The sequence below is a fragment of the Canis lupus genome, chromosome 38 (genome assembly GCF_011100685.1).
Source record: "Canis lupus familiaris isolate Mischka breed German Shepherd chromosome 38, alternate assembly UU_Cfam_GSD_1.0, whole genome shotgun sequence".
Lineage (NCBI taxonomy): Eukaryota > Metazoa > Chordata > Mammalia > Carnivora > Canidae > Canis > Canis lupus.
In genome coordinates this window covers 19,159,329-19,173,958 of record NC_049259.1, presented here as the reverse complement: position 1 = coordinate 19,173,958, position 14,630 = coordinate 19,159,329, and the positions used below count along the sequence as shown (strand labels likewise).

At 46.2% G+C, this 14,630-nt stretch overlaps 1 protein-coding gene across 8 annotated transcripts in view; it reads left to right on the top strand.

Annotated features, from left to right (window-relative positions):
* Positions 1 to 14,630, top strand: part of PBX1 (PBX homeobox 1) — a 324,444-nt gene that overhangs the window by 228,696 nt on the left and 81,118 nt on the right. For all 8 annotated transcript variants that reach the window (XM_038586229.1, XM_038586235.1, XM_038586228.1 and 5 more), the window contains 2 exons: positions 4,748 to 4,992; positions 11,050 to 11,240. In XM_038586229.1, the coding sequence (XP_038442157.1) occupies positions 4,748 to 4,992; positions 11,050 to 11,240 (436 nt within the window). The remainder of the gene's footprint in view (positions 1 to 4,747; positions 4,993 to 11,049; positions 11,241 to 14,630) is intronic.

The following is a 14,630-nucleotide window of genomic DNA, read 5'->3' as shown; positions in this document are numbered from 1 at the left end:
CTGTGACAATCTCCACGCCTGTCTTGGGAGTTTTACCGAAGGATGCCCCCCCCCTTCCCGGGCCGCCCGAGGCAGCGCCGTAGATGTGACATCAGAGCTTGTCCGAGGGCTCCTGACAGTTTCTACACAAATCACACACCTGCCTTGACTGGCCTCGAGTATGAGGGGTTAGATTCGGGAGGGGTGGTCTCCTTCTTTGACAGTCCCTACCCAAAGGGTTACCTCCCCGGTTGGGTGACCTCCCCCCCCCGCCCCGGGCTGGCGAGCCCAGTGCAGATGATGATTACGTTTTCAGGTAGCGGACAGGTGCACACCTGACTCCTGACTGCTAGAGCCCCGTATGCCCGGGCATAAGCGGGGGGCCTTGGCCCTTTAAAAGCTGGTTCGGTGAAGGCTGCTGGACTGGGGAACACGGGGAGGTGGGGGGGGGAGCAGAGAGCGCAGGGCGCCCGTCAGGGAAGCAGAAAACTGATCATATGTGATGGTTGCTGGATTAGGTAACAGCTCCGCTGGTTGAAATTGGATCTTGGAGGATGAGTGTTAACATCTCTGGTGTCCTGGCGAAAGGTTCATTTGAGTCTTGCATGGTGCCACAGAGATAAAAAGGAGCTTTTAAATAATCATTTTGTCTCCTACACACCAGAGTGCTGGCTTCGAGCAATAAATAGGTGGCATCAGTTCTGCTTAGACATATCACCCGTTTCATTTATTTATTTAATGTTGGAGGGATTTTTTTTTTTTTAACCGAACAGCCGAGCGTTTTCCGTATCCGTGAATCCCAACACCCATTTTTTTATAATGGTTCACACGGATTCTTCTCCTGGGCAGAAATAAAGTGCAGGCAGTTTATTGGCCCGTCCATGCGTCCGCTCAGTGCACAGACACAGCCCCAGAGCATCGGAACCGGAATCTTCTATGCGAAGTACAAGATGAAGATGTTCTCTTGTTTATGTTGTTGGTATATAGAAGCACATAACAGATGTGTATATACACACACACACGTGCATTCTATATACACACTACATATACACATTATGCATCCATATATACACGTTATATATTCATTATATATACACACATTATATATGTATATACACACACTATATATACACACACTATATATACACATGAGGGATATATATATAGCAGGGGATTCCAACACATACTCTGAATTTTTTAATTCCCATAATGATTTCAGTATAATTTATTTCTATTCTTAATTTTTTTTTTAAATTTCAGTATAATTTAAAGAGTGTAATTTGGAGAGGACTGCTCCTCCTCCACCCCCAACCCCCATCTTTACATTCTTTCATTTTCACTGGATCTCTGGTTTGGGACCTATTTATGTGTCCTGAACCCTAAGTATAAATGCAGGCGACACCTATGTTAAGAAGCATCGTATTCTATAACGATGTCTTATTGGCCACATTTGGAAACCAGTTTTATTAAATCTTATTAAATCCAAATTTCTTTTTAAAGAGTGTTTGTTTACAGGATTCATAAAATGGTATAAAAGCAAAACGAAGTGCTAACACTTGCCCTGTTTTTGTTTTTTTGTTTTTTTTTTTTTCTTTTCCTCTTAACTAAATGTATCCTTTATACCTGAGCAGGGACAAAAAAAAAAGAGTCCGTATAGGTGAGCACTTTGCACTGTGTGACTGCCATGAAGTTTCCCTGGTGGTGAGGGGCTCGCAGTGTAACCCTTCAGCATCCTTTGCTGGTCTTAGCCATTTTCTTTCTTATTTCATTTAAAAGCAGTTAGATTTCAAGCCCAACAAAATGTTAATTAGGTAGATGTGTGGATAGTCTGTGTATCCCACTGATTGTTTCAAAGAAAAGGTGGAGCAAAGGTGTCCATGCAACTGTGTGGGTCTGGAAGGGGAAAATACTCTCAGAAGTAAGTACGGGTGCTAGTAACACGCCCATGGCTACCTTCCTAGTACCTGGAGGGACTGGGCCCAGCACTCTGGTCTGTGGATGCCTATCTGCTTCTCCTGCTTCTCTCCTAACAAACTGAACTTTGTTGGAGGAATAAGCTGATGGGGTGAACAAGGCAGTCGTAGGCACATGTGCTGTCCAAGGGTCCTTGTCATCATCTCGGGTGGACAGGTTGTAGACTGGATCTAGTGGGGCAAGTCCTGACCATTAGGGTGATGTTGCTCCATTTCTCTTTGCTACCTTCACTGAGACCAGAAATTCTTATGAGATCTTTCATGTGCATGAGGAATTGGCTCTGGAACAGCCAGGAAGACCCAGTTGGAGGCATTACCACTGGCTGGGCATCTGGGGAGGGGGTGGTTTCCTGTCAGCCTCAGGGGGCTGCTGTCTAGAGTCTGTGGCCTCTTCTGGAGGTCCGCAACACCAGATGCAGTAGAGTGGATTAATCAAGAGTAGAATTTTGCAATTTATTTAATGACCAACAAATTGTAAAAGTGCAACAATTACATTTGTTTATTAAGAATAGCTCAGAGGTGAATCTTTTAAGTGACCCAAAATGTTTTTGTTGATAAAGCAAATTAAAATTCGCTGAATCAAATTCAGGAGAGAATCACCCGTAGACACCACACACGAATGCCCTCACCCATAGGGGTGAGGAAAGGGGAGCTTCTGGGCTGCTCGGGTGGGTCCCCTTTCTTATCTAGCCCCTTTAGGGAATGGAAAGGTCTCTAACTCAGGAAATGGGTACAGCATTGAATTATTTTCTTGAGGAAACCTGTTAGTGGCGATGTGTTCTTCATAGGACTTTGAAGGTTTGGGTGAATGAATTCAAGGCACAGAATAACATGACTGGATGTTATTCAAAAACCAGTCAAAGGGGCAGTTTCTCAGTTCATCTCCTGGGCCTACAAAAGGAGGATTTCCCTGGAAAGAAGCCCAAAAAACAACCCTCAATAATGCCATCACTGATACGGCAATTTTATTTTAGTGCAGCAGGAAATTGAGGACTCAGGTGTAGAAGGAGAAGAGCCTGAGTCCAGAGGTGTTTGGGGTTTGCCTACAGGTGCGGACTTCCTTCTTTCCTCCCCAGCTAGCCGTCTTCCCTACATCTTTCCTCCCCTCCGCCCTCCCTTACTTCACTGCTTTTCTACCCCGAGCCTTCATCCTCTGCTCCTAACCGCCACTGCTGGGCCACCTGGCTCAGCATGCCACTTGACTGTCTCGGGTTTCATGGAAGCCATGCTGCAGGGTCCCACTGAGTGTAGGAATTGGGATTTCCTTCTGAACCATGCTCACGGTTGGTCCTTGTCTCGCCTGATGGAAGCCAGGAGCATGTGGTTATGCTGGCGTTACATGTGATGGGACACCCTGAACATCTATACGTCCTTCATATTGACCTCATATCCGCCTTCCCGGTCATGACCCCGTGGGACTGTCTTGCTAGGGCTCAGGAGACAACTGGGCCCACCTCCTGGGGGCTCCCCAGATGCACCCCACCTGGAATCAGCTTGTGTCCATCAAGCCACATGGTGCCTGCCATCCCCATCCCGAAAACAGACGGACATGGCTCATTCTCCTCTGCCTTGACTCTCTTCCCTCCTTTCCTTCCTTACCCCAAACTTTATTCATTTTTTTTTATTGGAAATTCTTTTCATGTTCTCTCTTGACAAAGATTTGGATGCTGACAGATAAACTAGGTTTAGATGAGTGATTTATTTTATGGCAAGTTGTATGATGGTAGTAAAAAGAGACTGCCTAGCTCTTCTGCTGATTTACTAAAACACTTGATCTCTTTCGGTCCCGACCCCCACCTCCCCACCCAAATGGCCAGGGTGTTTTAATAAAAAGCAGCCATTTCATTCATTGGAGTCTCCTCCATCCTACTTGGGTTCTCTGAAGAATACCCAAAACAGCTTGTTAAGTGGGCCTCACCCTGGTTTCCAACAGGACTGTCTATACCTGGAATGAAGAGATCTCAGCGTCCAGAGAGAAACATCCCTACTCACTGGCCAATTTGTTTTCCTGCTGTTTTATTTTGTTATTTTATTTTATTTTTTATTCAATACTAATTGGCATGTGATGTTATCTTCTTGCTGTTTGAAACTTCCATACTCTCCCTGCTGGCCTAGAGGAAAGGTCTTAAGATTTCAGTCCAAAATGACTAGATTTACGTGGCTTAGGTTATTTTTGGAAATGAAAATTCAGGCCAATCAAATATAACAAAGGCAATATGAGGGTAAAACCACAAACTCACAGAACTCTAAAATTAGAAAAGAAGGAAATGTCTTTCCTTGATTTAAAAATTTGGCAGTTTGGAGATGAAAGTGAAAATTATATCCTGCTATAATTAATTTTTTGTACTTTTGAAATTTCTTACGTAACGTATACATAACAAGGTTATCATCTTAACCATTTTTCAGTGTCCAGGGTACAGTTCAGCAACATTAAGCGCGCTCACTTTGGTGCAGCCGTCACCACCATCCCTCTCTCCTACGTGAAACTCTGTCCCTAGGAAACACGGACTCCCAGCCCCCACACTCTTCTACTTTCTGCCTCCCTGAATTGGACTGTTCTGTGTAGCTCTCATAAGTGGAGCATCATCAGTAGTTTCTGGAACAAAGCAAACCTCTCCTTGGGTTCTCTCCCCTTCGTCATCCCCCTTGCCCGACCCTTCGCCCATCCTACGTGTGCCATGTTGCAAGTACTTGGGTGACTTGCTGCGCCAGTGGCATGCCATTGCTTTCTGTTTTCTTCATTTGCTTACCTATGGGTTACCATTAACCCTCCCCTCTGCTGTGTCCCCCTGCAGTCTTGAGTATCCGGGGAGCCCAGGAGGAGGAACCAACAGACCCCCAGCTGATGCGACTGGACAACATGCTGCTGGCCGAGGGGGTGGCGGGCCCTGAGAAGGGCGGAGGCTCGGCGGCAGCAGCGGCGGCAGCGGCAGCTTCGGGAGGGGCGGGCTCCGACAACTCGGTGGAGCATTCAGACTACAGAGCCAAGCTGTCCCAAATCAGACAGATCTACCACACGGAGCTGGAGAAGTACGAGCAGGTAACCGCGGCCATGGGGGCGTCGTCGGGCACCCTGGCCCTTTAGAAAGGAGGGTGAAGAGCCATGGGCCCCGGGGGCTTGCAGAGCCCCAAGGGCCAAGCCTCTGCATTTCTGCACCAAGTCCCTGGCCGGACGGGAGGCCAAGAGTCCTCAGTCTCCAATATTAAAAACCTAGGTGCTCTGACCACAAAGGCACCTAAAAAACTTAAGTTGTAAGTGATGATTTCAGGAAACACGAATAGTCAATATAAGAAATGTTTGAGCTGGGCTCCAGGAGGACATTTGCCCACGGTCGGCAGCCTGGGTTTCATGGGATAAGAGAGGTCATTAGCAGAGTCACCACCTGACCCATGGGGCAGTTGGTGGACTCCTCTGGCCCTCTTCTGCTCCTTATTTGGGGATGATTCCTCACCTTCCAATTGTTCATGGAATCCTACAGGAAAGGATACTAAAACTTGACCTTCAAGTCCCTTTCTCTACCCAGACTCAGCTCAAGTGAGAGTCAAACGTGTTCATTTTTATATAATACAGGATGTGGTGCTCACCTCCCTCCAAAAAGAAGAGTAGAGGGTCTCAGGGGACCCCTATAGTCATCAAAGTTGGATTCCAGTCCTGACGCTCCACTGATGGGACCCAGTGGACCACATAGTCTAACCAAAAGCTGGCAGTGTAGGGCAAAGAGCTGTAGATTTAGAGTCGAGGATATCACAAGACCATGAAAACCATATAAAGAAACCATGGGAAAGGCTTTAAATTACAAAGCAGTATGTAAATGTAACGTATTCTAATTATAATAGAGTTCCTCTCTCCAAGAAACGCTCCCTGCGCCACACACACAAACACGCGCACGCACACACGCATGCACATATGTGCGCACACACGCATATGGGACTCTATGTATCAGTTCTGCTTCCTGGGGTCCGTATGAGCAATACTATTTTAACAGGAGTCCCTTATATGCACCTTTCCTCCATCAGCAGGTGACAGGTACATTTGTTGTCACCTTTTTGGATGCGGCATTATGCTGAAGTTTGACACTTAACTTACTTTCATGGAATTCCTAGCTTTCTGGATTCCTTTTCTTTTTTAAGAGTCGCAGAATCACGTGGGAGAAAAAGCAAAAGGCAGAAGACCCTTTCTAGTCCACTTCTGACTGACTAGGTCGACAGCAAATGCAAACTTAATAGAAAATTTAAATTTTAAAATAGAAATGGGCGTTTTAAAATTTAAAGTGAGGAAAGTTTCATTATTGCACTCCTATCTGCCTTCGAAATGGATTTCTACCAAGTTCCTTTTTTCTGAGGGGTTGGGGGGAAGAATAGCTGCGAAGCTTGCAGCCAAGCGTGGTGAAACTCAACCATCGGATAGGCGTAGGGAGGATTTGAGGGGAAGAGCATAGCAGCAATCTTGCAAGAAGAACCTGTGAGTCATCGCCCTTCACCTTCTTAGTAAAGAGCAAATATTCTTGCCGCAGTGTTGGCTCATGTAGATATTTCCCAAGATCTCAGGAGATGCTGAGCCCACAGAGCTCGCCCATCCCTGAAGTTTCCAGGTCCATCCTGTCACAGTTCACAGTCTACCTTAACCTTTGGAGGTTAAGAGACAGAAGGGGACAAATCCTAGCCTGGCCTCTTGAGTTCCACCCATTCAGTGCTATTCCTACTTTACCTTCAAGACTAAGCCTGGTTTCTGGCAAAGCAACTTCTCTAGACCTGCCATCCAGGGTAACTCCCACCAAACACCAGGGGGACAAGAAGAGCTCAGGGAGTGAATCTTCTCTCCCCACCAAACTAAACCCATAACTGGGATGGATTTTAGGCTGGTAAGTGTTAAAAGCTGGCTTTATTCTTAGCTCAAGTTGCCCACAACATAGAAGAACTGACTGCTTACTTTTGCTGACACAATTGCACTTGTTCCTCAAGGTAATTTTGTGGTTGGGTACCCAGGACAGGTACTGTTGGCCTCTCTTGTTTTGACAGGTGAGGAAGTAGAGATCAGAGGGCTTATATGGTCACATATCCAGTGAGGGACAGAGGTGGCCCTGGAATCCAGTTTCTGACCCTTAGTCCAAGGGCTCTTATTGGAACACCACCTGACTGCACTCAATATGGATTGTGGGCTTGTGCAGGCAGTGAAGAAGCTGGCCTGTCCTTTGTTACTTCCAGGGACTAGGTTAATTACTGGTAGGTAAGAGAAGCTAGGAATAATAACATTCTCCTTCAAAAACTTCTCAAAGATATCTACCTGTTTTAAATAATAAAGAGGTTGGAAATCAGAAACTTAAGGAAAAACTCTCATCAGTACAGAAAAATTACATAATTATAAGGGTGGTCATCTATACTTCTTATTCTTAAAAATATTAAAAAAATAATTTCATTAGTTTTGTGGACATTTTGTGGGTAAGAACCGAATCCTACTTAACATACTTTGGGCACCTAATTATTTATTAGTGCTAATTATATTGTTAATTATAATAAATAGTAGATGGTAGGGAAGTTATGCCATTAAGCTCCTAGCTAGTATGTCTGGGAGATGCATCGTCTTCATTTTTCTGTGATCATTCCTCATGGGAGCTTTTTTAAAATCCGGAAACCTCAAGGATGCCTGGGTGGCTCAGTCACTTAAGCATCCAACTGTTCATTTTGGCTCAGGTCCTGAGATCAAGCTCCACACCGGCTCTGTGCTCAGCAGGGAGTCTGCTTGAAAATCTCTCTCTCTGCCCCCGCTCATGCTCCCTCTTTCTCTCTCTTTAAATCAAATAAATAAATAAATAAATAAATAAATAAATAAATAAAAAATAAAATCTTTTAAAAATAACAATAAAAAATAAAATGAAATCAGGAAACCTCAGTAAAGTAAAAATATCGCTCTCTACTTTAGTCGTACCTTGGATGAAGTTGCCAAATTGGCTATTAATAGTTGACTCTGGTATTTTTATTTTGTTTTAAATATGGTGGTGATAAATAACCAGACGATCAATTAGCTTTCTGCTAATTAGGTATCAGGCCCTCCTCAATCCTATCCTGAAAAAAACAAAACAAAACCACCTACCTGAACCATCCATTGTTTCACCCTGAGGTTATTAAATAAAGAAAGCTTCTAGAGATTTTCATTAGAAAGAATGGTAGGAAATTATTTTATTTAGTTACTGGTGTCAAAAAAATGCTTTTCCAGGAGATCATGGAGGTAGCTAAGGTATTTGAGAGCTGGCTTATTCTAATAGACAAAACCGTGATGTCACAACACTGAATTTTACTCCACGGGGTATTTAAAAAACTGATGCTCCTTGTCCCTTTGCAGGGTTCTCTAGCTTTTGTAAATAATGCTGCTGGGGCATGGATGGGGCTAAATGTGTACAGCTGAACCGGGCTGGGTTGGTCGGTCCATGGCCAGGAGGAACCCAAAATCCCAGTTATGTTCTTTGCTGAGGTGGGCACCACATCCAGTTTGAAGGAGTAAGGGAAGAAGATGGGCTGACCAGAGTGCAGGAAGGAAGCTTAACTCTGGAAGCTCGAGCAGGATGTTCTAGGAGGGCCTGTCTTTAGTCTGCAGCTCCCAGAAATGTTCTTGCCCTGGAACCTGGGAAGTGTCCCTTCGAAATCCTCAGCCTTGTAGGGGCACGTGGAGTGGCAGTGCCAGAGGGTGACTCCCTTTTTGACCGTCCGCAGCAGAGGGTCCCCCCGTCCAGAGACTTCCAGCCTCTGCAGGTCCTGTTTAATTAGCAGTTGTAGCACCAGCTCTTCCCATCCCTGTCCTATGGGCCACATCTGACAGGACAGAGGCAGCCTGGCCTGGCTTCCAAAGGCACAAGCTTGCGGGATCCAAGGAGGATGGCATATGGGTCGTGTAGGTCCTGAAGAAACCTGGATCATCATGTCCTGTCCATCTGAAGTGGACTTGGAACGGGCCTCTGCTCTGTTGTGGGTTCCTGAGCAGCTGTTGAGCAGCTGCCTTGCTGTACCTCAGCAGTGGGTGAGAAGACCCCACTGTCTGTTTATGGCAGAGCAGAAAGGGCCCCGGGATAAAAATGTCTTGAATAAACATCAGATATTGTGAGTATTTTTATTCCCTGTAATGAAGCACATTATTATTAGCCCAGCATCGTGGCTTCCCTGTGGAGAGCGAGTGCACTTGACAATGCCTCCTCACATCAAGCCCCTCCCCCGGTGGAGCCCCCACCAGGTGAGGAGCTGCAGGCCAGCCAGGTGGCTGGGATGCTAGCCCTGTGCCTGACCCTGCACTCCCCACCCAGTGGCCTCATAGAATCCAGCCAACTGGGGGGTGGGTGGGCAGGGAAGAAGCTTATATCATCCAGATCTTGTGTTTATATGGTAATTCTCTTAGTGGAGAGCAGAATGCCAGATAGATCCCATCTATGGATTTCTCTTCAGCATGTAGAGAGAAGGTAATTGGAGGATAGAGTAGAAAGAAGGGAATCGGACCCTGTTTATTTTTACCAAGAGACAAACAGGGGTCTGGACACATCTTTACACAGCCAGACACACACCTAGTAACTTCTCTGGTCCTTACCATACCCTTTGAAGTGGGAACTGCCACCCCCATCTCACAGATAAGGAAGATGAGTCACAGAGAGGTTAGGCAGCTTTCCAAGGCCCAAGGCAGGATCCGAACACAGGCCATTCAGGCCCCTCTCACCTCATGAGCACGATTCACACCATCTGAGGGTCACCATATAAGACCATGGGTGTTGCTGGCCTTGCTAAGGGGTAGGAATGATTAAATCCATTCCCCCATATGAATAAAATGAGGCACTGAGTAGTGAAAGGCTTTGCCCAGACACCTACAGAATTGGGGTCAAAGACCAGGTCCCCTGGTCCCCAGTGTAGACTCAGCCTGGTGATGGGCCTGCCTAGATAATCTTTGGCCAACCAATCTCGAAAGATTTCTTAAGAGAATTGAGTAGGGAATATGTTGTTGTTACTGCATTATTGACAGAAATGAGGGGCTTTGTGCTGTAAAAACAGATGCAGCGCAGCGTTACCATTCATGAATGAGTGGCATTTCTGGTGTTGGTATTAAGTTGGAGCCCTTTGAGTCCTTAATTCTTTAACTGTCAAAGATCGTCTTGCCTTTTGTGTTACAAATCTAATATAGTTTTGTAATGTTGCATCTGAATGCTCAGCTATGGAAACCAGACTTGAGATGATAAGTAATAGTAACCACAAGGAAGGGCACTGGTTAGTGTTCAGGGGAGCAAGTTTGGGCTCTGGGAAAGGACAGAAGTCCCCGGCCTGGAGTAGGAAGTGTTCAGGTCCTGGCGTGGCTGCTCCTTTTCTGCTGTGTGTCTTAGGAAAAGGCCCCTCCTCTCTCTGGGCCGCAGTTTTACCCCAGTGTAAAGTAGGGAGGTGGGACAACTGATATTTAAAGTCACCCCCAGAGCTGGTGGTCTACTGGTCTAACCTGAGAGTTTTCCCTTCTGCAGGGATGACTCCTGAATCCTCTACATCATGTGTTGATCCCATTTCTACAAGGCCTCTGAGGACAGGTTCCAATCTGTGTGGTGGATGTAGTGGGTCTTCAGAAGCCCAGCAGAGGAGGGAATTCTCGTAATAAGACTGAAAGGAGAAGTAGGTTTATGAGAGATCTCCCAGGAGGGTTAGCTTTTAATCCCATGATTCCATTCTTTTGGCTGTTTACACATCCCAAAATTGAACATTTGGAAGTTCTGATACATCAGCGATAATGAGCAAGGGAGAAGTTTGTGCCCTCTCTGACCCTAAGCTCTCTTGGGCTGTGAACCTTGGGGTGAAGGGTGGTAGAGTGTATCTTATACTAGGATTCATGTTCTCACCTTTCACTGTAGTAAAATTGTGAGAAAAAAAGATGAAGATTTATCTTCACCCTTAAAAAAAATCTCAATCGTGGCCAAACGTAGAGTCAAACAGGATGAAACGTATTTTTAGGCCTGTCATTTATTTTATCCCACAATCTAGCTGAGTTTTCTTTCCTCATTGCATCCCTAAAAGAGCCCACACAGCCTTCTGTCCAGGCCCTGGCCGTCCACATGTGCCGGTGTTGATTGTCCTGCTGTTCTAGGCGTGCAACGAGTTTACCACCCACGTGATGAACCTCCTGCGGGAGCAGAGCCGGACCAGGCCCATCTCCCCGAAGGAGATCGAGCGGATGGTCAGCATCATTCATCGCAAGTTCAGCTCCATTCAGATGCAGCTCAAGCAGAGCACATGCGAGGCCGTCATGATCCTGCGCTCCCGGTTTCTGGATGCGCGGTGAGTCGCCAACAGGGCCACCTGTCCACTGGGGATATCCCGGATCTGGGGTTGGGACCCATAGCTGGCCCCTCTCTCTGGGCTCCATTTTCACCATGTCCAAAGCCACGCTGAATGGCAGCCTGCTTCTTGGGTCAGGAGAGGGAGGCTGCAGGACGGCATCAGCCATCGGTTTTAGGCAGCTCCAGGAAAATGTATGATGAGAAGGGACGCCTTCTGTTCCCACTGTTACTCACTCTGCTTGGGAAGCAGGAATGAGTGAGGCAGGTGAGAGCAAAGGTCGCACTTCTGTGTTCATATGACTCAGTACCGCTTTTAGAGCTACCTGTTGTCGCCCTGGGCTTGTAGCGGTCTCACTGGATGCCTCAGGGACACATGTTCTCCAGAACGTTAGTGCAGTTTGAAAAGCTGGGATCTTCTCCACGTTACGTATGGCCAGAGAGTGCATTTTGCTTGGCTTAACAAATCTTTGTAAGTAGGTGGCCACGTGGCATACTCTGAGCTGCGTATTAGGAGCACAAGGATGTGGAGGAGGAGGAGCAGGGGCCACATTTTCAATCCAGGCTTCATGTCTTCCATCTGGCATTGCTACTCATGACCTCACTTGTGAGTTCATAGAATTCAGTTGAAGAAATCCTAGATTGAAAGGTCCTTTTAAACAAAGATAAAAAACTAGAGAACAGAGAACCAGTAATCAGCTCTTGGTCCTTGATTCTCTAGACCACTGGATTTATGCAAATCCCTCTGGTATCTTTAACTTCTGGTATGCCGGCTGCAAGATGGCAATCATCATATCTTTCGTTTACTGGGGAGGAGTGTTTCGATAGTTGATCTTGCAGACATGTTTGCAGAGTGTGGGTGTCCTTCACGATCTGCAGCCCATCTTAGATTAGCCAACTTCTATAAGTGCAGATTTCACTAGTCATTGCTTCAATTCCTAAAAATCACCCCACTCTATGATTTGGATTATTGGAACTTCAGGTGTGTCAGGACAGTATGCCATTTCATGATCTATGGTTTTGTCCCTTTTCAATGAGACAGAGTCACTGCTCCTTGTAGAATCTTTTCACCCTCGAAGTCATGCATTATTTAGCGCTTACCTGTATTTCTCTCTGTTCACAATGGTGGTTTTTGCGGTCCACAGACCTCTTTAAAACTCCCTGGCATCTCCTAAACTCCCTTTTATTCAGTGTGTTTTGGGTCACATGGAATACAGAATGAGAATGCCAGCTAGCAAAATGTGTCTCTGGGCCACCAGAATTCCACAGGATCAGTCAAGAGAAAGTTAACACAAAGAGAGCTTTTTCCAGCTGGGCATGGTGATGCAGAAGGAGGCACAGTCGCCCTGAAGCAGGTCCCCTGTGCATCTCCCTCGCCTGATGGCCTGCTGCCAGCCCAGCTTCTTTAAAGCAGGCTGGTACTCACAATCCAGAGTGCAAGTGACTGGTGGCCTCTGTCTGGGCTCGGCACCCATGCTGCCACCACCGCCACTCTGCATGTGTTGCTTCCATCCCCATGGAAACCCCCCTAGTTAAAATTCTGGAGTTGGTATTTGTGTTGGCAGTTACTGAAAAAGAGGAAAGTTGGGCCCAAACTGGATTCCCATGCAGAGAGAACCCGGGGAGGAGGGAGGAGCAGAATCATTGTCTTGTTGGATTTCTTCTCGCTGTAACTATGCTGTGCACAGCTGAAGGTCAGACCCAAAACTGGGCGAGCTTTGTACGCAGTTCCTGTCACTTCCAACAGCCTTCGCCTGGATGGTTCCAGTTGGCATCAGAAGGACAATCACTTAAGAGAGGGCCTCTTTCCTGCTTTGGTTGCAACCTTTGAATCACTGCCTCTGAGCCATGGTTCCAAACTAAAACAACAAAGCTATTATCATCGTTAGCAGCATTTATTTTGAGGGTCTATCTGGTATCGGTGAAAGAGTATAACTCCAAAGGGCAGCCCACGGCTGAGCAAATGGTTTTCTCAGCTCAGAAAGAAATATTTACCCAGACCTTGTAATTGGGGTAGTTCCTATCATTGCTTCCAGTGCTATAATTGGAGCTCTTGCTAAGCAAATCTCAGTGAGAAAGACAGAGTCAGTGCTAACATTCACATGCATCTGACGGGCTGGGCTGCATCAGTGAAAGACTTGGTGGAAGACAAGTAAAATACTTAGTGGCACGATTAGGCTTGGTATTGTCACAGGTATGTGGAATCGAATGATCTGACTTTGTTGCGAAATACTCCTCATCTCAGTTTTCTGGTGCCACCTAACCGATGACCACAAAGCAGATTAAAACAACACAAAGATACTATGGAACAGTTTTCTGTGGTTTAGGAGTCTGGGAACAGATGAACTGGATCCTCTGCCCTTCGTCTCACAAAGCTGTAATCTGGGTGTCAGGAGAGGCCGTGATCTCATTTGAGGCTCAGGGTCCTATTTCACACCCATTCCCACTGTGGGCAGAATTCAGTTCCTTGTGGTTGTGGGACTGAGGTCCCCAGCTCCCTGGAGCCACTCTCTCCCTGGCCAGCATACATCTTGGCTGCTTGCTTTCTTCCTGGAAGCCAGCAAGAGAATCTCACCATTTTAAGGTTTTAACCTAATCTCCTGAGACACAAGGACACAGGATGGATATCCATTCCTGGTCACAGCTCCACCCACACTTGGTGGGAGGGAGGGGATGCCAGGCTGGAGTCTGGGCCTTATAATTTTGCCTTCCCAACTCCTCAGCTGAGCACTTGGTCCAGGTTTGTCCATTCAGGTCATTTCTTTTTTCTTTTCCTTACGTTGACTTCATTGTGCCAGAAATAAATCTATCCATCCATCCATGCATTCATTCTACATTTATTATCTCATGCTATGTACCAAACTTTGTGCTATCAAACTTGTAAGGTTATTGTCAGGACCATCAACACCGTTTTCTCAGTTGAGAGAGAGAGAACTTACAAAACTCTTAATGATTTTCGAGCAATAATTTTAACTTCTGTTATTGCAATCACATTTTGCTGGAGACAACAATAAGAGGATAAACAGCTGGAAGAACACCTCTGCATTTCACCCTGACAGAGGGATTATGTAAAATGAAGTAGTAAAGTAGAAGACAACGAGAGGGCGGGACATCCAGGAAGGTCTGGGTCCTCTCACCTATATTTAGATTGAGGTATCTCCTTGAGTTTGCTTTCTGCCAAATGCTGTAGTAGCCACTGGAAAAAATAAAAGGAAAAAAACACATATCAATGGGGGGTCTTACCTTCAAGGTGTTCATAACTGTGTGGAACAAGCAGACGATTCTTACGAGTGAACGTAAAATTGCGTGTTCCATGAAGTACATCTACCAGCTCTGCGGGAGAGGGTAGAGGGTTTGGGATCTCAGAGTCAGCATGGTGTTTGCCAAGCAG